General features: G+C 36.7%; 1 protein-coding gene across 4 annotated transcripts in view; it reads right to left on the bottom strand.

Moving 5' to 3' along the window:
• The window catches only part of LOC140157107 (uncharacterized), a 262,345-nt gene that overhangs the window by 10,811 nt on the left and 223,718 nt on the right, over window positions 1-27,816 (bottom strand). Inside the window, exons 16-23 of one of the 4 annotated variants that reach the window (XM_072180179.1) lie at window positions 9,969-10,052; window positions 8,923-8,946; window positions 6,780-6,896; window positions 5,768-5,925; window positions 4,468-4,633; window positions 3,755-3,927; window positions 2,998-3,015; window positions 1,045-1,209 (exon numbers count right to left, since the gene is read on the bottom strand). In XM_072180179.1, the coding sequence (XP_072036280.1) occupies window positions 1,045-1,209; window positions 2,998-3,015; window positions 3,755-3,927; window positions 4,468-4,633; window positions 5,768-5,925; window positions 6,780-6,896; window positions 8,923-8,946; window positions 9,969-10,052 (905 nt within the window). The remainder of the gene's footprint in view (window positions 1-1,044; window positions 1,210-2,997; window positions 3,016-3,754; window positions 3,928-4,467; window positions 4,634-5,767; window positions 5,926-6,779; window positions 6,897-8,922; window positions 8,947-9,968; window positions 10,053-27,816) is intronic. The other 3 variants (XM_072180177.1, XM_072180178.1, XM_072180180.1) reach the window with 3 other exon arrangements.

The following is a 27,816-nucleotide window of genomic DNA, read 5'->3' as shown; positions in this document are numbered from 1 at the left end:
GCCCAAATTTTTGTAACACTACAAACAAACAGCAAAAATTCTCTCATAAACACAGACGAGAAAATATACAGACTAATTTAACCGCCAACAGGTAAAGTTCCAACATCACTTGCTAATGAGAGCCAATCATTCCATGAAGTGCAAGAGATGAAACTGCTATGCAAATACCGTGTATTGTTACAGTTTTTCGTGTAAATGCGAAGACACACAACACTCTATCGCATAAATACAAAGACATGCAATGTGCGCAACATGTACGTGGTTTTTTGAACACAGTTGATCAAACGATTCACCCTTGTGAGTATACGAGAATTCTCAGCATACAAAGCACAGGGACTTTGCCTGTTGGTGAATGGTCTGTATATTTTCTCATCTATGCTCATAACTTTCTTTGTATATTTATATATATCTCCTTTTGTTCATCTGTTACACCATTCATTTTTTGTCCTCTCATTGTTAGCCTGTTTTTATTCCTTTTCTGTATTTTTATCCTATCTGTCTCTCTCCTCTTCCTATATTATGTCTCATCTCAAGTTGAGAGTAATGCCATGTTTCACAGTGGCAGATTTGAATCGTGCGCTGACCTAATCCCAGGAGGAGTATACACACACGTAGAAGAGCGATTTGTCTGTATGCTGGCGATGCAACCGCGTAAACAAACTTATTCAAATCTGCCACTGAGAAATCCAACATGGCATTACTCTCAACTTGAGACGAGACCAAGTTATAGAACTCCTTCCTTCTGGTTGTCACTCCCCCCCCACCCCGTCGCTTCTCTGTCTCTATCACTCTGTCTGCCTCTCTCATTTTCATCTCTCCTCCCTCATGCCTGTTCCGACAGTGTTTCCTGTTCCTGGTTTCTGGTACTCTACTCCTTTTGTTCTATGTTTACTATTCATTGCCCCCACCTTTCAATCTCTGACTTCTGTGTCCCAGTCTACATCTTTGTCGACTTCTTTTTTCCATCCTGTAATATATCATTCTGTACTCATACCATAAGATAGATTGCCAATAAACTTAAAACAATTAAAAGATCTCACTCACTTTGCTAATAAATCCCTGTGTTCTGAGAGTAGATTTTCATGTTTCCGACTAAGGCTCTCCCTCGTACCATGTTCCCTTGCCAGTTCAGCCTTGAGTAAGTTGACTTCTTCCTGAAGCTTCATTAAACTGTCTGTTAGCACCGATTTATGTTTATTAAAAATTTCTCTGAAAAAAAATTGTAACAATATTGGCACAAATATTAGTGCTATAATATTTACAAGATGGAAGGTTTAACTTGTTAAACACAATGCAAAAATGAAAAAGAGTGAATATATAGGAACAGGTGGACAAATGGACATATCTTAGCCCTACTAGATAAGGACTTGTTCCTATATTATCAAACAAATTATTATCAAATCTAGAAATGCTGAATCATTGCAGTTATTGTGGAGGTGGTGTAGTTTTCGGGTGATGGTGAGTTTTGGCAACCACAGTAAAAAGGATCTATCCAGAACTATATAACCAGTAGGGCAGGCATGGCATATCCAAGGGATGCTGAGGGCACATTCCATGTTCTGGCTTACAAAGAATAATATCAGTGTTGTGTCTATGGGGTGGCTTTGGGGGCTGACATCAGTCTGATTTTTGAAAATTCATGCAAAATCAGTTACTCACGTAACCGGTTTTGGAAACACATATGAATATAATATTGATCAAACAAAATTTAGTGCTGATTTCAAAGATTATGGCAGGATGTTCTTCTAGACAATGCTCTAAATTGTAACCTTTGAAATGGATCCCTTTGCTTAACTATAAAGATATAAGGTGAATCGTCACTTAGTCACCTTGTAATTCCTAACCTAACCATGTGAAGTATATACATCACATATGAGTAACCTTGTTGTTTATGTAGGTTGTGCCGAGCATCAGACTAGAATCTTGCTAAAATCCTGGTTCAATATTCACTATTTTTCACGGGGATAGTGGCCAAATATTTTGAGGCTGATTTGTTGAAATTTGTTCAGAAAAGCATGCATGGTGAAATAATATGCATGCAGAAATAAATACACAGTATGATGAAAGATAGAAAGAATTGGTAAATGAGCTATTTCCAGGTAACCCTATTTGAAATTCACACTCCCTGTGTGGAAGATTAAGAACATGTCTTCCATAGAGGGTGTATGGATTTCAACTGGAATAGCCCAATATGATAAGGAAATCAAGCAAAAGGCCTACCAAAGACTTCTTATGACAAGAATATTATGGAATGCAGGCAACACATCAGTTCATAGTTTTTCACGAAAATTGTATTTTTACATATTCATTGCTCGCCATCAATCAAAATTTAGTATTTTGTAATCTGATGAAAGCTCATATTTTTGGCATAAGCACAGTAACACATCAGACAAGAGTTCTCTTTCCCTTTAGATTGTATGAGCAAATATGTGGTACTCTCGCTAGTCACGCTAGTGTATCACCTATATTCTTCCTTAGGCCAATGTGGTACACATATTTTTGCTTTTATATATCCAAACTGCTGGAGTAACCCCCACTGGACCAACCCCCTTTAATTGTAATTTGACAATATTTGAATTTTTGTGAAGTGACACGCTGATATTTAAATGATTGGCAAATGCAAGGGAAAGTTGGTAATTTCTCCGAGTACATGCTATTTTGAAAGCATTATATTCAAGGAACCAACAAGAGTCATTCAATCAATGTATCAATCAATCAATCAATCAATCAATTAATCAACCAATCAATTCTCGTCAGCAATCAATTGCAGTCAAATAATCAATTGATCTAATCGGTCTTAAGATCTATCAATCAATTTCAGTCAAATAATTAATCAATCAATCCGATCAGTCAGTAGATCAATTACCCATGCATTATTAAATATTTTTGAATTCTTGCAATTAATGGGATTCAAAATCATGCAAATTCATAAAAAAATTGGTTAAAACATGCAGTTTTGATATTATACATGAACAAAATTTTGTGTCATGTACGTACGTGCGACTTGCATGTCCTCTGTTGTGGAATTAAGGGGTAAAAAATGAAACAATGTTGTAAGCAAAATCACATGATATCACATATGATATTGAGAAAAGTATTTATTTCTATGCTAGACCAAAATTCAGTTTAGAGTAGGGTAGTAATTTAGTAAACTGTAATTTCAAGTTACCATTAGTTGAATTTGTGTCTATATATATAGGGTAGAAGCAAAAGTCTTTATCAAAGAATAATTAGTTTACTAAAAGACTTTATTATATTGGTTCAAATGGCCCTAGCGAAAAATCTTTAATCTGTGTGTGTTCACCAAAGTTATTATACCGACTCAAAATTGCAACATACGTAACACTATGGCAATTCCGCCATCTTGGTTCATGGATGCCACTTAATATACATGCGGTATTCATCTGCAAAGGGACCAAATTGAACAATAGTTTGCGTCTTTAAGTTCAAGCATTTCAAAGGTTTGCACGTGCAGTGCTTATTGCGCATTTTTGGCACAACACGTTTAAACACAGAAGTAAAAAAAACACATGCTTTAAATTGGAGGTACATAAGTGGCCTCCATGAGCGGCATGGCAGAGTTGGTACTCTTTGATTCTACCTCATTGGTACACTCATCAAATGGTTTTTGTATTGTGTATGTCGGGTACAAAAACTCATACTCCACAACATGAGGTCACCTTTGTGAACTATAAAGGTTATTGAACTATGTCATTGGGAATGAGCCCATTTTGGCTTACATTCATACACCCACCTTGCTTGTTGTAATTTGCTTTTATGATGAGCTTTCTGGTCCTCATGTTTTTGCATCTGTGAATCATACTTTTCACTGTTTTGCATAAGTTCTAGTTGTAGCCGCCCTACTTCTTTCTGTAGATTGGTAACTTGGTCCTGTAGCGATTTTTTACCCTGTTCCGCCAAATAAAGCTGAAAAATTGCATAAAATATTAATGACATATCCCAAAACAAGGAGATTCCATGGATCACAAGTGTCACCTGCTTTCATGTTCCCTATTTTCGCTGTTTTACTTGTTTCATGTTATTTTTCTCAAAATAATACATGTTTTACCTAATCAAATTCACAAAGAGCATATAATTGTTAACAATGACCCCTGGATGCAGTTGCATCAAAATCCATTGCATTCTCTGGAAGAAGCATTTTGAGATATTTTGGTAAATGACCTCTGACCTTTGCGTAAACCGGGATACGTAATACGCAAAACAGTCATCAAATTTTTGTAATGTTGTTTTTTAAATGTTTAAAAATGTAATTATATTTCAATATTTAGAATGACTTTAGTGGTATGATAAATTCATCATTAGGTTCAGCATCGGTATGGTACTGGAAATTATCGTGCGCTCAGTGTCATACTGGGTTCAGCCTTCAGCTTCACCCAGTATGACACTACGTGCACGATAATTTGTTGTACAATACCTCTACTTCACCTTATAACTAATAGAACCTACCATATCTTCTTCTGATTTGCTTCTATCTTCTACTTGGAATAGTTTGCTTTGTGTAGCCAGTAATCTGTGCTTCATATCGCTAACCTCATTCCGCATTTTGTCTTCTTTCTTTGTTCCTGAGTTGACTTGCCCTTTTAATTCTTCTATCTGTGATTGGTGTAGATTTCTGAAACAAACATATAGAAAATGATAGTGTATTTCTAAAGCTGTTTACTGCAGTACTGTTCCCATAACTGGTTTGATGACTGCGTAAAGAGGTTACTGTAACCTCTTTACAGTTGTGTCATACCATAGACCGTGAAGAGATGGACGGTCGTCTGGATAGTGATTCTATAGAAATTTCACATTATGCTGAAACCATGTACGTCTCACTCGCACCTGTTGGATTAGCGTGTTTGAAAGAAGCGGCATTCAATCGAAGTATACACATTGTCTCTGATACAGTTACGACTGCAATGTAAACTCTGTTGTCGCAAAACAATTATAGTGACAAGAAATGAAACGGTAAAAAACCCTTATTTGCTGCAGTTTCAAGTTAATTAAATAAATACATATATTCACTGTTTCGAATTTATATAACACTACCTGTTACTCTGGCATTGAATGAGTTTCAATTTGCGTTATATAAGCCTTGGTCTCAACGTCACACTTACACGGATGCTCCGAGCGCAAAATTCAGTTGGATTGCGACTGATAATGCAATTTAGTGGACGAGAGTTGGGTTATTGACCTTTTGTACGGTAAATCGATTCGATGGCAGGTTTGAAGACTATCTTGCCTTTGTGTTTGTGTGAGACGATCATAGCTTCAAAGGATATGCCGCAGCTGACCGTCCATGCCTTCACGGTCTATGGTCATACTAACAAGCCAGTGGCGTAGCTAGGGGTTATGGCACCCAGGGCCAAGGAAACATAATGGCACCACCAAGGATACATAATGGTGCCCCTCCCCTCCCAATTCTCGGAACAATTCCACGCAGAGTGGGCAGAAATTTGAATAAATAGGCCTGCCACTAATTAATTTTGATTATAATGAAGTTGAATATCGGTCATAATTGATCTGTCAAATGATTTTGTGCTGTAATGCGCAATTTTTTAGACTTTTAACCCTTGGAGGGGGCGCAGAATCGATGCTGAATTGGCCAATTCGGCACCCCCTCAGGGCCCCAAAAGACCAAATCTAGAGCTTCTCTACAGCATAAAATTACCCCAAAAGTTTTTGAAGTCTCTCCCCTAAAATTTTCCCCCTTCTCCCATCCGTACAACACTAGCATTACATTTTCCTCTTATTTGTAACTTACTCAGTTATTTTGCATTCATGTAATTTTCCTTTTAGTCTGTTGATGTCATCTTGGCATCCTTGAAACTCAACTTTTGCGGTAGTTAAATCTCTCAACTGCGCTTCTGCTGCTTGTAGTTTTAGTAATGTCACATCTAATTCCTCTTGTAATTCAGGAATCTGCAAAAAGATTGGAATCAATTTTATTTAACAATTGTTTTAAATAAAGGTACTTTTAACTATCGCAAGAAACCTTTATAAACTATTCAATGTGAATGCCCAAAGAATAGGTTGACTTTTGACTGATTATGCTTGATCACATGTGTTGAATGGCGTGAATTAATGGATGATGGTGTACCTTTAACTTTGTTGTATGATATGAAAACATCCACTTAATTATTATGTTAGTTTGTCCATATAATGATATAATGAATGGACACACATGCATTTACCCTGCCAGCCAAGAGTTGCTTCCACTAAGGCCTGTAGAATAAGCACTTTAAGCAGCTCATGTGTTTCAAGTGTAAGTCCGTTATCTTTGGCTAAGGGAAGGAAGATCTTGACATTTTGATACTCATTATATACAAAGTGTGGACCTGTGTGAGAACAGAGGTAATAAAATGGACTACGCATTTTCAATGAAAAAGGCAGAAAGAGAGTCAAATTTTGAACTATACTTAACAAAAATGGCTACCACCCTAAAAAAATTCCAATTAGGGTCAGGATTTGGAGTTAGGATTAGAATGAGGATTAAGATTATTACATTTTGAAGTTGAGAACAGCATAGGGATTAGGTTTGGGGCAGTTTCAAATTTGTTGTGAAAATCCTGTACCAAATATCAAAATAGTTTTGACAAAAATCCCAAATAGGTTTTGATGGATTTCATTTAAGGTCAATTTTCAAATCCTCTTTTAATAGCATAGAACCACTCAAAACGGGCACTTAAAATTCAAAGATTCAAGACCAGCCCCCATTCCAGTTCTCCAAAATCCAAAAGTACATTTCTATTTTTAGTAAGCTTTATTCTAGACACCTTTCTTTCAGCCATCTGTGCTCTCTGCTGTACACGGCCAAGGGTACTCGTAGTTGCAAAGTTCTCCGCATGTCTCTTCTCAATCTCTGTATCACGTAACCTCATTTGACTAGTAACCTGTAGTACATGGTGGAAGAATGATGCATGCAATGAGTTGTAGGAGTGTAATATTATCATGAAGGTGCACTTTTGGTGTGTCTCTACTGGGGAAATTAAGGATACCAGGTAATGCAGTTTAGTTTAGATCTGTTTAGAGTGATTCAATGTGGACACCTGGCAACCATGATCCACCTCATGAGGTAGACCATGTGGTGACACCTGGTATTTCTGGCAGTAGAAACAAAATGGTTTACGTTTGCTGGGTGTTGCACTTCATCTATGTACATTTCATGATCATAATGATCACATTTTCAGTACTTCTGGTACATACCACAACCCTTATTTTAAGCATATCAGTAGAAACAAGCTGGTTGTTGGTGAATTGGTTACCAGGTAATACAGGGTACAAATTGGTGATGATGATGACAACAATGATTATAAAAACAACCATTTTTTACTAAATTGCACACTAAATTTTGAGTCAAAATTACCCAATTTTTTGCAAATGGTCAGATTTTTGCCCCCACACACAAAAGATATTATGGTGTGGAATAATATAGGATAGTTTCAACTAAAATGATATATCCCAAGCCTATGTACATACGAATTGAAATGAATTGATTATCAATGAAACAGAAAACTGACTGCATGGTAGTTGTTAATTACAAGACAATTGATTATTATAAATAATTTACTGGGTGATGGATGACTGGGCTATTCCAGTTGAAATCCATACACCCCTTTGTAAGACATGACCTTACACAGGGGGGTGTAGATTTCATATGGAATCACCCATTCAGATAACCCCATTTGAAATTCATACTCCCTGTGTGGGAGATTAAGGTAATGTCTTCCATGGGGGTGGATGAATTGCAACTAGAATAGCCAAATTCATGCAATTTGGCTGTTTAGAGGTTGAAATGACATGAGCTATATATGTATACACAGATGTATGCATGTAAAGTGAAAGAGAAAACAGACAGACAGATTGAAGAGAGAGAGAAAGAAAGACAAAGAGACACAGACAGCAAGATATAGTGAGACACATATACAGTTAGATAGCATAGAAAATAGGGAGCACGGTGGCCTAGCGTAACGGGCACTGACTCATAATCGAAAGGTTGCGGGTTCGAGCCCCGGCGACGCCATCGTGTTGTGCCCTTCAGTAAGGCACTTTATCTCGATTACTCCTCTCCACCCAGGTGTTTAAATGGGTACCGGCATTCTTAAATGCTGGGAAGGTAACAGACTTGCTGTAGAGGAGGTGTAGCGATCCCCCTATAGCAACATTACATGGAGGAGTCTGGCCCAATCGCCAATGAAAGAGAGATGGGCCCTCCGATCACTGTTTATACAGGATCGACTCCTTTACCTTTACTTTACCTTAGCATAGAAAAGCATATACAAACATGCATGTACATCACATGTACAAACTAACTTGTACAGACATAAAACATTCCCACAATTTAAGAGCTACATATCAATAGACAGAAACACAGGCATACAGAAACAGACAATTAGATATAGACAGACAGGCACCCACACCCATGCAATCCCCCACCCCCGCGCTGTGCACTATTAATATTTCTAAGGACCTTAACAATGACGAAATGTCCAAATGTCCTCGGTGTGTTGTCATGTCAAGTCCTCAAAAACTCAGTAATACCGAACAAGCGTTAAAACAGTTAACTTTTCGAGGATGTGACCTACGGTATAAGACCTTATTTTTTGTCGTTCGATGAGCATGTACGTTCAGAGGACGCGTGTTTAGGTCCTTGTTGAGCATGATCCTTGGTGTGTTGTTATGTTGGAGTCCTTGGAAGTAATGCAAAACATATGCACCCATACATGCACAAACATACCCCCCCTACATGCGCATACACAAACACACATACATTATTTCATTTCATAGTTAATTTTTGCATTCATGATGGCAAGCTATTCTCAAAATCATGCCTAAATGAAAATATGTAAAAATAATTGCATCCATTTGGAAATCAAAGGGGCAGTATCCAAAATTCAGACTATTAAAGTGATTGTTTACCTTCTTCCGAGGGGCATCAGAATTCTTTAAGTAAGAAATTAGTGTTTGCTATTAGTTTGAATTCATCTCTAGCTTTCATCTCAAGTTTGGGGTGGGTAGGAATGTACCTCAAAGAATCTCAAAGTGAACCCATATTTATACAATTTTTCCATTAAAATTTGGATTCCACTTTGGTAAAAATGGGGTATTTTTTCAGAAAAATTTATAAAAATGGCCACGAAAATGAGATCCATATTTGCCACACATCCCCATATGGTCATTTGTACTGATATACTCCCCTCCCCCAAAACAACATAAGCACACAAATGATTCAACCCAAATATACAAGTATAACAACTAAACAATGATATCAATTTTTTTCACAGATATTATATATAGCAGTGAAGAAGTGATTAAAAAAACAAAATTATGAATGTTGTTTAAAATGTTGGCTTGTATTCATAGAATTGGTTGAACTTGGACTCCATATAACCACTATAGTATATGACTATGGGAAGTTGGTCATTGGATTGTTACATGGGGGCCAAAATAATGTACCTGATGTACTTTCCTTAAAACCCAAACTTGAACAAATTATTTGTGCGCTTAAACTTTATGAAGGGTTACACATGTAGAAATATCAGATTGTAAAAACTCACTCACTTTTGAGTTGAATAAAAAATTAAAATTTTGGAACCAGCCAAATGCATTAATAGTGCCTGTTCCAGTTTCCAGTTCAAAATTATGGGTTGATGAGTAGCTACAATCCTGGAAAAAATGTTGACACACTTTAACTGTCTTTTGGTATATCTCTGAACCCTGCTTCCCATTATTCAATGTTGGACCAAGCAGGTTCATGAGATGTACCCTCCAACATTAAAAGGTGGGGAGTGGAGAAGGGTGAGATACAGGGGGAGTCTGTGCTTTACATTGCATGAATGTTTTACTCACCTCTCCAACTCTGATAGGGCACACATTTCAATTGTTTAGTACAAGTGTGCCAACTATTTTTTTCCAGGATTGTAGTTAAGACACTGAGCAAATACAACAAAACTTTTGGCACTTACTTTTTCTAATTCTACCTCTAGGTCTTGTTTGGCAGACTCACTAGCCGTTAATTTATCCATCATATCTTTGAGTTGGTTCCATAACTGAAATATAACAAGAAAAAGTAAATTTGTTTGATTTAGATGATTATATGATATTGTGTGTCTCATCTATGATACGGTCAACATCTAAAATAGGAATCAAATGATGGGAGTGTGATGCAATCATGGGTGTGCTGGTTAGAGCACTTGCCTCTGGTGCAGAAGGTCCTGGTTTATTCCCCATCAGGGCAAAATTTGATAAGTAGCATCCTTAGATCAATTTGTACCCTCCTCATGGTACATTCAGATTTGGACAAATGAGTCAGGTGAGTGTTCCATCATTTGGAGGGGATGCTGTGCTGTTAGTCTGATGTACTGAGTGTCACACCTGTACATGTATGTTACATTATGCTTCAAAAAGAACAGGATATACATCCCTAACCCTAACACTGACCCAGGTTTTTTGCTATCGGAAGTCACAGAAGATCCGAAAAAGTCAAGAAGAAGAAGAAGAATTTTTGACTTGGCACCCCCGGATTCGAACCTTTGACCCCCCGCATGCCAACCACACGATCGCGGACCGGGAGCTACACGGGTTATTGCTGCCCGGCCAGCAATTCCGTGAGCATTTGACACTTAGGGTGATTTCATCATCGCAGACCCTGGGATGCATGCATGCGCAGAATTTTTCATCGTGGTATTCTGTGTATTTTTGGGTGTAAGGGTTAACTGAATCAAGCTGTTTCAGTTGAAATCCATACACTCCTTATGGAAGACATGTCCTTAACATTCCACACAGGGAGTGTTAGTTTGAAAAGGGGTTACCTGAAAGGATGACTACATTTGAATTCTACACTCCCTGGGTGAGAGATTAAAATCATGTCTTCCATAGGGGGTGTACAGATTTCAGCTGGAATAACCCAATATCCGTAATCCTTCCCAATATACTGAAAAGTTCATCAACTTTTGACTTATAATGCCTTGCAAATCATTACCTGATCCAATCACACCACAAATAACCATTATTATACAAATATTAACTGTCTATAAGTGTGATGGTGAAATATAATCACGAGGTGAAAGATGGATTGTTCCATTCCACGAGCCGAACGGCGAGTGGAATGGAACAATACATCTTTCACCGAGTGATTATATTTCACCATTACACAATTTAAGACAGTTAATATTTGTTTTATATCACTCTTGCATAAATTCTATTACTAAAATACTATTTAAGGTAGGAAATACATTTTTTCATCAACATAACACCATATTTTGCAGTGATATACTTCACATTTTGGGATCCACCCCATAACTAAATCGGCGAGTCCAAGAGTCAGCGCGCGGCTTGGCGCAGGCGCACTATGGCAGAGCACATGATGGTAAAGACTATCACACGAAGAGGGTGATAGTAAAAATGATAAATGGTAATCAACCAATGAACTGTCTAGAATCTATGTATGAGTGATATAGTCATGTTTATCTCTCCTTATAAGGTACACCATCACACTCCTAACTTTGTAATGAAAGTTGTAAATGAGTATACTGTGTTCAACTCGTAACAGATAAAATATTATTTGGCTTAATATATAATTGATAAAATAGATTATAATATCAATATGTGAAAATATATAACAAATGATGAACAAAGGTAGCAAAATACCGCCGGTGTCATGTTAACAAATAACCAATCCCGAATTACACCCATGTTAAGTCACAAAAGCGCACTTCAATCACGTAATATGAAAAACTTAGGCCTATGTACTTTGCCCAACCGCAAGTATGCCATTCTATATCAATCCAGGATGTTATGAGTCCTGTCTATTATGAGCTGATCATAGTATATGTTCATTTGATTTGTCAAATGTTCTACTATAGTGATCCAAACTCGCCAAATGGAAACTGTAAACCGATCCTTCCAAAACACATCAATATAATATCAATAGATGAAAATATATCACAAATGATGAAAAAAGGTAGCAAAATACCGGTATCATGTTAATCCTGTCTTGTAAGCCACACCATCACATCTCAAGAAAAAATCATCATCATCAGCAGCAAATAAACTTGAAACAGCAAAGAACCCAACTCTTAACAGCCTGTACTCTTTCAGTAAGAGCTTCTCAAATGTGTAAATTATTGAGTGCTTTTGCTTGTAGTCGTCGTGTACGTATACCACATAGCATGAGCCTGGGTGTTTACTGCCTCCTTCCCCCAATCGGAAGTGGATTGTTTGCCCGATAGCTGCTGTGTACCGATGTAACCCAATCTTGGGAGGATAATAAATTGGGCTATTCACTTGAAATTCACACTACCCTGTGGAAGATTTTGGAAATATCTGCCACAGGGGGATGTATAATTCAAATGGAATGAGCACATTAGGCAACTCCGTTTGAAACTCATCGACCCTCTGTGGAAGATTCAGGTTGAATCTTTCTCAAAGGGTGTATGAAATTCAAATGGAGCTGTTTAATGTGCTCATTCCATTGAATTCATATTCCCCTGTGGCAGATATTTCCAAAATCTTCCACAGGGGTAGTGTGAATTTAAATGGAATAGCCCATTTTGTGTGAGGTTTCAATTCGTGAAATTGAATTGCTATAATGGTATAGTGGTGTACCGTTCACCCCTTTCACTGTAAACTAAGAAAATAATACCTCTACCCCTTCCTCTGAACATGGTGAACATCCATAACAATAGTGATTTCCCATAGTTGTTTGTTTGTTTTTAATTTCCACCCCCAAAGGCGTTTTGACCCCTTCCAATATATGTTGTTACAGACCACAGTACTGTGTGTTACTTGTGATGTATGTAGATATGTTTGAACCAAGTAAACATGCAGTATCTACAGGTATATAACTTAGAAGATGCTGTGTTTTAGCTTAGAGGACAGATCTTCCAGTTTACAACAATGTCTTCATGTTCATTATTACATATTGGGCTTCTCCATATTTGTGGAAGGAAGTTGATATAAATATAAATGGCTAAGAGTACTAGGAGCAACATCAGGTAAGACTGAAATAACTGAACTACTAAAGAAAACCAAACACTATGTACACAGAAACTGATAGAGATGAGAACTCCAAAGGACCAAATGGCAGAACTTTATTGAATTATTACATTGTGTGGTATCCAGTCTTCGAATTAATTTCTATTTGAAAATTGTGGTGCAGAGGAACTTGAAGTGCAGTCTCAGACAATCAACAAGTCAGTATGCACCACACATTTAAAGTTATATCGCAACAAGCTAATTTTGGGGTACAAATTGTACTGTGATAGGGCTTATTTCGAATGCTGGTGGTATCCCACCATGAATGGAGAGAAGGAGCAGAAGTCGGGAGAAGAAGTAAAAGCTGTCACTATTTTGCTTTTTGGTCCCCTATTCTTTCCTGCATCAGTGAATGATGGGATTAATTGGGTGTACTCGTTTAATAGTAGCTGACTATAGGCAATCAAGCAATCAATCAATCAAATTAAATTTTTAACTATTTACATATGAAAAAAATACCATATGACAATTTTGTTGATTTGTCCTGCACTTTTAAACTATTCCTAAATATTTACTTTCTTAGCGTTTCAGTGGGAACACTGATAAATGCCTTAAAAATGCCTCAGAGGCAGTTCTGAAGAAAAAAATGAATTGCTTTGATGAATTATTAGACACTTATATATATATATATATGCTGTACATTTTGTTTGTGGAGGAGATTAATAGTTAAAAACCGTTTGAAATTAAAGAACCATAACAAGATTTTGAAATGTCACAATAATGAGTCATGCAATGTTACATTCATTGCAACAAATCTTATTATAATATCTATGTTAAAACAATTTAGTCCCAAAACAAAATTACAAATGGGAGCTTTTGAAAACTCCCAAACTGCCATATAACACCTCAGTCTTCTTTTACAACCCATCAAGCAAGCTATATCTCTTGAAGACATAAATGATGCCTTTAGTCCCTACTCAAGATTGGATTTCTACGTTTCTTGGATATCGTATCTTCTTTCCACCAGACAACATACAACGACTTAGAACTAGCTCACACCAGAAATTGATGCAATCCCATGATGCATTGTTGAAATGGTGCTAATTTATGCATTGGGCTATTCCATTCAAAATCCGCACTACCCCTGTTGAAGATTTTGGAAATATCTTCCACAGGGGGAGTATGAATTTTAAATAGAATTAGCACATAAGCAGCTCCATTTGAAACTTGCACTCCCTCGGGGGAAGATTTGGGTTGAATCTTTCTCAGAGGGTGCATGAAATTCAAATGGAGCTGCCTAGTGTGCTCATTCCATTTGAAATCCATACTCCCCTGTGGCAGATATTTCCAAAATCTTCTGCAGGGGTAGTGTAGATTTTAAATGGAATAGCCCATTGATCCTTGCTATAGGTCATACATGTATAGATTTCAATAATTCGGATATCATAATGTATTTGTTCGTAAAAGTTGATAACCTAGGTATATTTACTAATTTGGACTTGCTAAATCCAAAACAGGCAGTTAGCAATGATTATTTTGAATCTATGACCCTCAAAATGATCCCATAGGTTTAAACAGGGGTAAAAAATTAAACATGCTCCAATTTCACTCATTAGCACATCCAATTATCGGTCTGGTCATAAGGATCACAAAAATATAAATTGTGTGTGTATGACCTGCGGAGTTATGTGCCAAAAAGTGTCAAAGGTCAGTTTTCAAGTTCTACAACTTATAGTTGTTCCAATTTTCATCAAACTTGTCCTATTGTTTGTCTAGCTTGAGAAAATGATAGGTTTTCAACTATTTTCAGATGAAAATGTAACCTAGGCTATCATTAACTTTTATTCAAAAATGGTTCAACAATACAAGCACATGATTTTCCTCTAGTCTACTACTTCGCTAAACAGGCCGATGGTAATTGTTCATGAACCATTAAAGTCAATTATGTATATTGCAACCAGCACATAGCAATAAATGCTGACAAATGCTTTGACTGCAGTTTGAAAAAAGTGGTTTCAATATGCAACAATTTTCAACATTTAATGCTGTATGCTGGGTTATAGAGGTACTGGAGTAATGGGCAATTCTAGTTCAAATCCATACACCCTATGCAAGACATGAATTTAATCTCCCACACAGGATTTCAAATGGAATCACCCATTTTGATAACCCCGTTTGAAATTCACCCCCCCAGTGTGGCAGATTAAGGTTATGTCTTCCATGGTATGGATTTCAACTGGAACAGCCCTATGCATGATGGGATGGCATCATTTTTTACACTGGTACTAGCTATATCACAAGTTTCATTTTACTAACCCTATGTTGAAGGTGCCATATTCTAATCATCACAATCATATGGTATATTGCTGATTGAGATCGATGGGGCAAACGTGATGCATGCTGGGAATAATAAGGGCTCAAAAGCTATAGAATTCTTCACCCGAGATCGCGATTTGAGCCCTTTTCCTTCCCAGCATGCATTACTTTTGCCTAACGATCACTATCAGCAATATACCTTATACATTAGCATAAAAAGGATTTGATGGGGGGTACTCAAATTTTGGGTTGGATAGGGATATGCCTACGAGAATCTGAAAATGGAACAATATTTATTGAAATTTAGAAAATTTGACCCATTTTTTTATATCTACATCCTGCTTGCGTACCCTACTATGTGGCTTCATGAAAGGAGAAAATAATTAATTCGTATAGCTGCTCTGTTAGGCTTCAAAGAAATAATATTTTTATATATAGCAATTTTCTTCTAAAAAATCACCCCATCCATTAAATGGTGCTCATTTTGATGGACTTAATTAGAAAATATGGGTGAATCACCAAACTACATGGGGCAGCTATTGTGCTTGTAATATTATTTTGCTTATTGAAAACCTAATCCGGAGAGTATAGTGTTCCAGCTTTATCAACTGTAAAACTATACACACTTAAAAATAGGTAGTCAAAATTTTGACTAATTTAGGGGGTCAATTTGAAATAACCCTGATGAAGTCAAATTTGACCACCATAGGGGTCATTTTCAATTGTTGACATCATATTAAATTGACCCCTAAAATGGTCATATTTAAATGACCCCAAATATAGTCATTTTTTGACCCACGTTCCGGGGTAATTTTCAAACCGGGCCCCCTGAATGTAGTCATTTTAAGTATGCGTTAAGGGTAATTTTCTAATCATGACCCCGGATATAGTCATTTTTGACACTAATAGGGTTATTTTTCAACTGACTCTGTTAAGGGTCAAATCATTTTTTGACCCTAAATGTAGTCATTTTTAACTACAATTTGGGTCAAATTATTGACTTCATGTACCGGGTCAAAAATGACTTCAATGGGTTTGGTGCATAGTTGACCCTGCATATGGGGTCAAAAATGACTACTTTAGGGTCATTTTTGACTACCTATTTTTAAGTGTATAGCATCTTTAGCTTACCTGTTGTATGGGTGTGCATATATATGGTGTGATCAAGCAAAATCAGTCTGAAGTCGGGCATATTTAATTTTCAGTTTTCTATATGATTGCATCAATCAGTTGTAAAACTACATTATGCAGAAACCCCATTGGAATTGAACATTTAGTTCCAAAGATATTAACAGTTGAAGTTTCCAGGACAAGAGGTAACAAAAGAAATCATTGTCTTTATTTGGCTGTATTCGAAAATCAATATTTCCAACTTCCGACTGATTTTGCTTGATCACATCACATATATCTGACAGGGCAAGGATTTTTGCACACATTTATATGCAATTTACAGACGGCAGCTATCATGTTAGAATTTCCTGTTTTTTAAACTGTGAAGAACTAGCCACTTAAATGATGTTCGCCTGTCGTGTAGGTGTACTTTTATCGCAAGGGCAGGGACATTTTGGAACAAAATAATATAAAATGTAATTTACAGAAAATGTAATTTACAGCTACCATGCATGTAATTTCCATTTGCTTCCAACTGAAATTGTAATCCTTAGAGTATTTTGTTCCAGCGTGATGTCAACTTTCAAAATTGATGATTTACATAATGACATTTATCCCAAGGGGCAAGGATCTTGGCAGAAATATAAAACGTAATTTCCACGAGGCAGCTATCTTATTTATAACAGTTTAACTGCTTCGGTTTCAATTGATAATGCAATCCAAGAGTAGTGTTTCAGCTTTATCAACCGTAAAACTAGCCACTTTTGTGGCATTCACCTGTCGCATGTGCAATTTTATCCCAAGGTCAAGGATTATTTTGGCACAATGATAAAAAGCAATTTACAGAAGGCAGCTATCTTGTTTATAATTTTCTGTTGTTTCAAATTGAAAAACTGATCCAGAGAGTAGTGTTCCAGCTTTATGATCTGTATAGAACGGCTGAGCCACAATGCACAAAGCAGCTATCATATTTACAACAGCATAAATTTGGTTTCAACTAATTTAATTAAGTTAAAATGTTGTATCTCAATTTTATCCCAAGTGCAAGGATTTTTGATATAAGACTTAAAAAAAGGTTGACTTGCCCTTATTGACCGACCCAAAATCTGAAAAAACAGGGCCACTTTTTTAATGTCAGATTTTGATATTTGTTTTAACTGTGTAATTTCAAAATATTTGGTTTAACTGTGTATAAACAAATTCTGACTCGATTTCTGAAAGATATTAGTAATAACAACAAATTTCTGCAAATGATGATCTGAGTATCTAAGGCATTGAATGAAAAATAACACCACCACAATGTTATAAAGAGTTGCAACATTACGCTTAATGTTGTATTTCAAAGAAATTTTTTTTTAAACACCTTAAATCGACAGACCGACCCAGGTGTTGGAATCTAAAAGGCAAGTCAACTACTTTTTAAGCCTAATAATATCAAATGTAATTTACAGAAGGCAGCTATCATGTTTATAATTTTGCTATATTCGAAAACTTAATCCATGAAGTGCATAGTGTTCCAGGTTTATAAACTGTGTAAAACTAGCCATTTTAGTGACATTCAGCTGTCATATGGGCGTACATTGATCCCAAGGGCAGGGATTTTAAACCACATTTACAGGAGGCATCTATCAAGTTTATATCCTTGATTGATTTCAAATTGAAAACTGTATCTAGAGAGTAGTGTTCCAGCTTTATGTGTAAAACTAGCCATTTAGTGACAATCGCCTGTCAGTTGGGTTGGGGTAGGCACTTGGATTACTCAGACCATGTTGACTGCTCAATGCCAGAAGTGGGTAAGTGCAATAGCTGCCCTGTGAACATTTGGCAAATTTACACACAGTATATTGTACTCATCTACACATGGCAGATACACGTGGCAGCTTTTGCACTTGCCCACGTTTTGCACTGAGCAGTCGATTTGTGCTATTTTCAAATCACAGCCAATACAGGTGACAAGGTGGATCAATATACTCAGGAAAGAAAGCCCAGGTTTAGATACAGGAGGAAACCAGAGTACCTGGGCAAAACCTATGAGATAGAGTATGGCCTGGAAACCAAATACAAATAATGTTATCTGTGAACAGCTGTCTCGAACCCAGGACCTCGGTGGTGCAGAACAGAACCGCTCCCTTAACCCTGATCTCCCATTCAAATTAGAGGGAGCCAGTATTTATTCTTTTTTTACCAAACATTGCCCTCAGTTCTCCTGTTCACAAATCTTTGTCATGGAACTTGAATAAGGGGTAAGTGAAATAACTAACTTCAACCAATTTATCCCTGGTTTTAATATGAAGATTTACATGGAATTTAAAGGCATTTCAGATTGAGCATGAAAAAAATTGTCATTAGGTCTTGATTACTTTGAATCCTGCCCAAGGGCTGTACTGTGTTGTTTTTTTAAGTTCCATCTAAAAGCATTTATAAGAGATACAATTTGCTGAAATTTAATTTCCACAAAATTTGTTTTTAGCATTTCAAATGTACAATACAGAGCTACAATATTTACTAAAATGTCTTGGTACAGTGCTAAAAATGCTGAACATATCTCAAGAATGGCCAAAACTTGGACTGTCTTTCAAAATTATGCTTTTCTTAAAAGGAATAGCCCATTTATATCTTACATAGATAGCACAGCGTAGATTCCTGATATAGTAGAACTATCTTCAGTAGATAGCAAAGTGTAGCTTCCTGTTATAATAGAACTATCTTCAGTAGATAGCACAATGTAGGTTCATGGTATTGTAGAACTATCTTCAGTAGATAGCAAGGTGTGGACTTGTGATATAGTAGAACTATCTTCAGTAGATAGCAGAGTGTAGCATCCTGATATAATAGAACTATCTTCAGTAGAAAGCAAGATGTAGGTACCTGATATAACAGAACTATCTACAGTAGATAGCACAGTGTCTAGTTCATAATATAATAGAACTATCTTCAGTAGATAGCAGGGTGTAGGTTTGTGATATAATAGAACTATCTTCAGTAGATAGCACAGTGTGGGTTCCTGATATAATACAACTATCTTCAGTAGATAGCAAGGTGTGGGTTCCGGATAAAATATAACTATCTTCAGTAGATAACACAATGTAGGTTCATGATATAATAGAACTATCTTCAGTAGATAACACAATGTAGGTTCATGATATCATAGAACTATCTTCAGTAGATAGCAAGGTGTGGGTTCCTGATAAAATATAACTATCTTCAGTAGATAGCAAGATGTAGGTACTTGATATAATAGAACTATCTTCAGTAGATAGCACGGTGTAGGTACATGATATAATAGAACTATCTTCAGTAGATAGCACAATGTAGGTTCATGATAATAATAGAACTATCTTCAGTAGATAGCAAGGTGTGGGTTCCTGATAAAATATAACTATCTTCAGTAGATAGCAAGATGTAGGTACTTGATATAATAGAACTATCTTCAGTAGATAGCACGGTGTAGGTACATGATATAATAGAACTATCTTCAGTAGATAGCACAATGTAGGTTCATGATAATAATAGAACTATCTTCAGTAGATAGCAAAGTGTAGCTTCCTGTTATAATAGAACTATCTTCAGTAGATAGCAAGATGAAGGTACTTGGTATAATAGAACTATCTTCAGTAGATAGCAAGATGTAGGTACTTGGTATAATAGAACTATCTTCAGTAGATAGCAAGGTGTAGGTATTTGATATAGTAGAATTATCTTCCGTAGATAGCAAGATGTAGGTACTTGGTATAATAGAACTATCTTCAGTAGATCGCAAGGTGTAGGTATCTGATATAATAGAACTATCTTCAGTAGATAGCAAGGTGTAAGTACTTGGTATAATAGAACTATCTTCAGTAGATAGCAGAGTGTAGCATCCTGATATAATAGAACTATCTTCAGTAGATAGCAAGGTGTAGGTATTTGATATAGTAGAACTATCTTCAGTAGATAGTAGAGTGTAGGATCCTGATATAATAGAACTATCTTCAGTAGATAGCAAGATGTAGGTACTTGGTATAATAGAACTATCTTCAGTAGATAGCAAGATGTAGGCACTTGGTATAATAGAACTATCTTCAGTAGATAGCAAGGTGTATGTATCTGATATAATTGAACTATCTTCAGTAGATAGCAAGATGTAGGTACTTGGTATAATAGAACTATCTTCAGTAGATAGCAGAGTGTAGCATCCTGATATAATAGATACTATCTTCAGTAGATAGCACAGTGTAGGTTCATGATAATAATAGAACTATCTTCAGTAGATAGCAAAGTGTAGCTTCCTGTTATAATAGAACTATCTTCAGTAGATAGCAAGATGTAGGTATTTGATATAGTAGAACTATCTTCAGTAGATAGCAAGATGTAGGTACTTGGTATAATAGAACTATCTTCAGTAGATAGCAAGGCGTATGTATCTGATATAATAGAATACAGTTTCATCAGCAGTATATCGCGGTGAAACTCAATTTATCACCTGCAGAGAAAAGTTTCAGGCGGGTCAAAGGTCATGTTTTCCGGGGAACTAGCCTTGGCCAATGGCGTGATCCGTTGGTGCGCGTTGGGATTCAATCACGTGTGACGGCATCGCTTGCTCGGCACAATGCTCGTGAACAGGAGCATCATTCTGTCGTAAAGCATTAGAGGAGATTGGTGAAAATAATTTTTCTCTCATCATTTACATTGAATCATCATAGCTCATAGCTCATCATCATCAAACTCAGTCACATTATACTCAATTGGGACTCAAGTTCGTTCAGTTTTGACAGCAGTTTTCTTCAGAAATACCAACAGCATACCTAATCGAGTTTCTTCGAGTTTGGACGTGTGAAGTTGTGTTTGTAACTTCGTTCAAGAGACGGACATCATTTTGCTACTTTGGTAAATACATTTTTCGATAGGTGGAGAATTCTGCAAATTTTTTGCATAAATGTCAAAAAACTTGTTTGGCAGTTTTTCTGTCCAAATTTTTGATTTTTAATGTAATAGTGTAGTTCTCAGATTAAAATTAACCAGCTTATTTCAAAAACAATTATTTTTCTATCAGGTAATCTTCCTGAAGAGCAATTATGGCTTCAGAATTCTCTTGGAGTACGCCATGTATTTTGAAAAACAAAGGTTTCAGCCATTCAATGTTTGCTTTTTCATTGAGATCATGCTTTGATCAATATCTTTATATTTTGAAGGCCTCAGCTTTGCAAAGACCGCAGCATTTTAGTGAGCAACCGGCTCTATAGGTAATCACGAATGGAGCTCACCATGTATTTTCATACCGGGTAAAGTTGTCTCCTTAATATTTATCTTTGCTTTTTACGAGTCAACTTACATGTACTCCAGGTTTGTCCCGGCGGAGTTTGTCATGAGGTATATTCACACCAACAAAGTTGTCTCTTGCTTGCTTGCTAGCAATGCTTTGCCCCTTTTTGCTACTTTTAGGTAACCACCAGAAAAGTAAAGTTCCAGCAATCGCTTGTTCAAATTTGGGCTGCTCTTGTAAATGGCTGATTCCAGTTTTCTTTTTTCAAAAAACAATTTGGTAAATAAATTCATTGACCTTTTCTAATGTCTAATGTCGACAGAAGTCGCAAAAAAGTTGTCAACGTGTTGTTTTATTCTGTCTGGGGATAACTATCTTCAGTAGATAGCAAGATGTAGGTACTTGGTATAATAGAACTATCTTCAGTAGATAGCAAGGTGTAGGTATCTGATATAATAGAACTATCTTCAGTAGATAGCACAATGTAGGTATTTGATATAATAGAACTATCTTCAGTAGATAGCACAATGTAGGTATTTGATATAATAGAACTATCTTCAGTAGATAGCAAGGTGTAGGTATTTGATATAGTAGAACTATCTTCAGTAGATAGCAAGATGTAGGTACTTGGTATAATAGAACTATCTTCAGTAGATCGCAAGGTGTAGGTATCTGATATAATAGAACTATCTTCAGTAGATAGCAAGGTGTAAGTACTTGGTATAATAGAACTATCTTCAGTAGATAGCAGAGTGCAGCATCCTGATATAATAGAACTATCTTCAGTAGATAGCAAGGTGTAGGTATTTGATATAGTAGAACTATCTTCAGTAGATAGTAGAGTGTAGCATCCTGATATAATAGAACTATCTTCAGTAGATAGCAAGATGTAGGCACTTGGTATAATAGAACTATCTTCAGTAGATAGCAGAGTGTAGCATCCTGATATAATATATAGATACTATCTTCAGTAGATAGCACAGTGTAGGTATCTGATATAATAGAACTATCTTCAGTAGATAGCAAGATGTTGGTATCTGATATAACAGAGCTATCTTCAGTAGATAGCACAGTGTAGGTACTTGATATAATAGAACTATCTTCAGTAGACAGCACAGTGTAGGTACATGATATAATAGAACTATCTTCAGTAGATAGCACAGTGTAGGTATCTGATATAATAGAACTATCTTCAGTAGATAGCATGGTGTAGGTACATGATATAATAGAACTATCTTCAGTAGACAGCACAGTGTAGGTACATGATATAATAGAACTATCTTCAGTAGATAGCAGGGTGTAGGTACATGATATAATAGAACTATCTTCAGTAGATAGCACAGTGTTGGTATCTGATATAATAGAACTATCTTCTATAGATAGCTAGGGCTCAGTGCTGACACATTGTGGGTGCCTGTGATATATTTCTAAAATACTACTCCTCAAATTATGATTTGAACCTAACCTTATCCTAAACATATTACACCACATAGCTATCCCTCCCCTTACACCAAAGCAAGACCCACTATGTTACTGCTCACCAGATGCACAATACTCTTTTTCTACATCCTGTCGCCATCAGACCCATAATTTTTCCAGGAATTCATCAGTCACAGTAGTTCTCATAAGTTATACCTCTGAGTAGTATAACATTGACCCCTTTCCCTAGGCAAGAACATTGACACTTCTTCCTTATCCAGTGGTTATTATTGTAACAATGACCTGGGATACCCCTAATTTCATTGAAAGACTCAGATTTTCTACATCATTGTTTGAGGCAATATACCATTTTGGTCAGGGAAGATATCTACACTTCCCATAATGCATTTCTTCCATTTCAATTTTTTGTACTGATATGCTATCTAGTGCAACATGGGTCGATAGTGACAAAAACTACCTGAATGAACAGAGTACACCCAGATCTTGTGTAAAACATGTTTATTTCTTGACTATCCACCCATGTTTAGCCAGTTAGCTATTCTCAACATAAAAACAAATGGAACCTGTACAAAGTAATAGATAGTGGCAGCAGAAGCATTTAAACATTAAAATTTAGGGGGGTCGGGGAACAAGCATATTTTGTTTCGGTTTTACTGGGACGTCTTTTGCGCGTGCGAAAAATGTTGTGCTAAAAGGAAGTTGCAGAGGGCAATGTGGTGATGCATCATGTTGCAAAGGATTCTGGGAAGGGCAAGATAACTTCTCTGCATTTTCCTGAAATCCTTATCAAAGAAACTGAGACATCATTGCAGCACAAGCTCAACTAGTCTAATAATGTGTGGATTGACAATCTGCACATCAGCAATGGTGTATTCCCCATTTTTATTTTTTGCAAAGGATTTGGGGATTTACAGAAAGGTGAATAGTAAGTAGGCCTATATCTCCACGTTCAGTGACCCCCTTCCTCCCCCAGGGGCCAAGAATATTGACACACATGTCATTATCTAGTGTAGCAACTACTGCAAATCAATTGGGACAAATCAATGATGAAGGATGTGTTGCCAATTTCTTACATTTCTACCCTATTGGGCTACTTTTGAACGGGCTATTCCAGTTGACATCCATACACCCTTTGTGTTTTTTGAGTTTGTTCACTCCTTAAGTAAGCTTGGCTTGTCCTAGGAGGACAAGACATGATCTTAATCTTCCACACAGTGAGCGCGTGTTTCAAATGGGTTTACCTGAGGCAGTGGCATCCGCAGGTTCTCAAAAGTGGGGTGGGGGGGGGGGACACAGGTCTTGATCCCCCGACTGTTCAAAAAAATTTGGCTCCTTCACACTACATGCAATAGGTAAATTCCGAATTTTTTACCTGGCTGGGTGCATTCCCCTTGACTTTTCAGGGGGTAATTCCCCCCGGCACCCCCTTTGCGCACGCCACTGACCTGAATGGGTGAAATCTGCTGTGTGAAAGAAAGGTCATGTCTTCCATGAGGGGTGTAAATATTTCAACTGGAATAGCATGAAAGCATGAGCCATCCTCTCTGCATTGTTCTCACCAGGCAATGCAAACAGTGACCTCATGCAGTTGCATGGTCAATAGGAAGGGGTTAAGGAGTGGTCACTCGTCTTCTGTCATCAGCTGAGTTACACCATGGTCACAGGAAAGGTGTGGTCACTGGACGTTCGCTGTCAGTATCAGTGGGCTTGTGCAGTGGTTATTGGAAATAAAGGGGCATCACTGGACCTTTGAAATCACTAAAGCTTAGCTTAAATGTTATCTTGTGAGGACTCTAATTCTTAGCTTTTCAAGATTAATATGTTGAATGTTGCACTTTAGAACAAGTTGTTCAACTAAAATGTTGGCTATTTTGACCCATATTGGAGAAAGTATGTACAAATTTCTGTTAAATTTCTGATAAACCAGCATGGATGATATTAATCAATACCTAAAAATGGTAAAATCACTTCCAAATTAGATTTTGGATGCATTTACTTTAAATTCAAGTGGGCAACAGCTGCCTTGATGTGATGTTTGCTATATGCTTCTTTATTTTTTTGGTTTTGGCAGAAAAAAATGTGACAACTTGATGCATGCATGTTGGAGACTCCATTGTAGCACTTTTTTGCATATGCAGCACACATGCTGTGTAATCACAGAAATGGGTCATGATTTGCTAATTGAATCACATGATATCATTCCCTGAACATGTGAACAAACAAACATACATCGCATGAACCTGGCGTGACCCAGTTCTTTTCTAGCAATAAACAGGGTTTATCTGTCAGTGTAAAAGAAAGAAATAATTACAACATGATTTACTGAAACACACAACCAACAGCTATATTGATATACATGAATTCAACACATTTTCAACAAATTGAACTTACGTACCATTTTAATTTGACTTTATAGCTCAACTTTGGAGCTCAACTGGGTGATTTTATAGCTCAATTGGGTGCTTTTATTGCTCAATTGGGTGTTTTGAAGCCAATTTGGATGTTTTGTTTTTGTAGCTAGTGTGCATGAGATCTTTATTATCAATACCTAATTTGGTAAAATCACTCCCAAATTAGGCTCTGCATGCCTTTTCCTTTTTAATCTAATGGGCACCAGCTGTCTTGATGAGATGTTTGCTATGCTTCTTCTTTTTTTTTTCGTTTTGCCAGAAAAAAAATGAAATCACTAGTGTAGTGTGGTGAAACATCACAAAAATGTGAGTACAAGATCATCATTTTTCATAGGAATTGCTAAAAAATGAACAAAATCCACTGATGTTTGGTATGGGTTTTTTAACTTGATGCATGCATGTTGGAGACTCCATTGTAGCACTTTTTTGCGTATGCAGCACACATGCTGTGTAATCACAGAAATGGGTCATGATTTGCTAATTGAATCACATGATGAAATATCGATATCTGATCATTCCCTGAACATGTGAACAAACAAACATACATTGCATGAACCTGGCGTGACCCAGTTCTTTTCTAGCAATAAACAGGGTTTATCTGTCAGTGTAAAAGAAAGAAATAATTACAACATGATTTACTGAAACACACAACCAACAGCTATATTTATTGATATACATGAATTCAACACATTTTCAACAAATTGAACTTACGTACCATTTTAATTTGACTTTATAGCTCAACTTTGGAGCTCAACTGGGTGATTTTATAGCTCAATTGGGTGCTTTTATTGCTCAATTGGGTGTTTTGTAGCCAATTTGGATGTTTTGTTTTTGTAGCTAGTGTGCATGAGATCTTTATTATCAATACCTAATTTGGTAAAATCGCTCCCAAATTAGGCTTTGCATGCCTTTTCCTTTTATTCTAGTGGGCACCAGCTGTCTTGATGTGATGTTTGCTATGCTTCTAGTTTTTGGTTTTGGCAGAAAAAAAATGTGACAACTTGATGTAAGCATGTGGGCGAGTCAGTCCACTGTATCATATTCTTTTACACTTTTTTGCATATGCAGCACACATGCTGTGTAATCACAGAAATGGGTCATGATTTGCTAATTGAATCACATGATGAAATATCGATACCTGATCATTCCCTGAACATGTGAACAAACAAACATACATCACATGAACCTGGCATGACCCAGTTCTTTTCTAGCAATAAACAGGGTGTATCTGTCAGTGTAAAAGAAAGAAATAATTACAAAATGATTACTTTAATTTCTAAACATACAACCAACAAGTGTGTGTAATATGATCCAAGAATTGAATCATATGACTTAAGCAAATGTCTCATCAGGACACTTTTTCATCAAATGTCTCATCATGAACCATGCCTGCCCAATCTCCACACTCCATGTATCTGCAGGGGTGTGTGTACTTGGACAGGACACACCCCAATTTTTCATCAATGCAAGAAAAGAGCAAAAACTTGTTTGCAGGGAGAACTTTGTTTTGGAAGCAAGATGGCGGCAGATCCTTGGCTTGGGGGAAAATAATTGCGTCCAACGTCCAGGCAGTGTTGCCGTCATATTGTCTGTTTTGTTTACGTTATTGGCTGTTGCCACATTGAATAATGTCGGCCACCATCGTCTGGTAATTATGTTATATTCTGTAAGTAATGCTTGTAGCTCTATTTGTTATTCCTAATTATTGACGAGTAAATCTCATTAAGTAGACTCGATGAAATAAAAACCTAAATTATCCTACCCAAAGGCTACGATACTAAACGTTAAAACTTTTAATTCATTTTATCTACCACTATGTATGAATATCCACTCGTATACCTCCCCACTGTATGTGAAACATGAAAAGAAAATGTTGACCATGATTATGTTTCAAAAAAATAGATTGAATTCCATAACAAGAACATAAGGCCAAGTATACTGCACCAGTTGAAATCCAAACACCCCCTATAGAATATATGATCTCAATCTTCCACACTGGGAGTGTGAATATCAAATGGGACTTTCTGGATGGGTGACTCCATTTGAAATTTACACTCCCTGTGTGGGAGATTAAGGTGATGTTTTCCATAGGGGGTGTATGGATATCAACTGGAACAGCTAGCCCATTTCTACTCATATACAGAATGCAAACCAAGAAATTAATAGCTATATCCAAAATATTAATATAGGTATTATTGATATATTAATGGTTTAGAAATACAATCCTTGATACAAGATACTGCCAGTCCACAGAATTAGAGAAGGAGAACCGGGACTCCCTATACCGCCATGTACAATCGCGCCATGAGCTATGGGGAG

This window comes from Amphiura filiformis, chromosome 7, assembly GCF_039555335.1.
Source record: "Amphiura filiformis chromosome 7, Afil_fr2py, whole genome shotgun sequence".
NCBI lineage: Eukaryota > Metazoa > Echinodermata > Ophiuroidea > Amphilepidida > Amphiuridae > Amphiura > Amphiura filiformis.
Note: the sequence above shows the minus strand (reverse complement) of the source record. Positions and strands in the feature narration are given on the sequence as shown.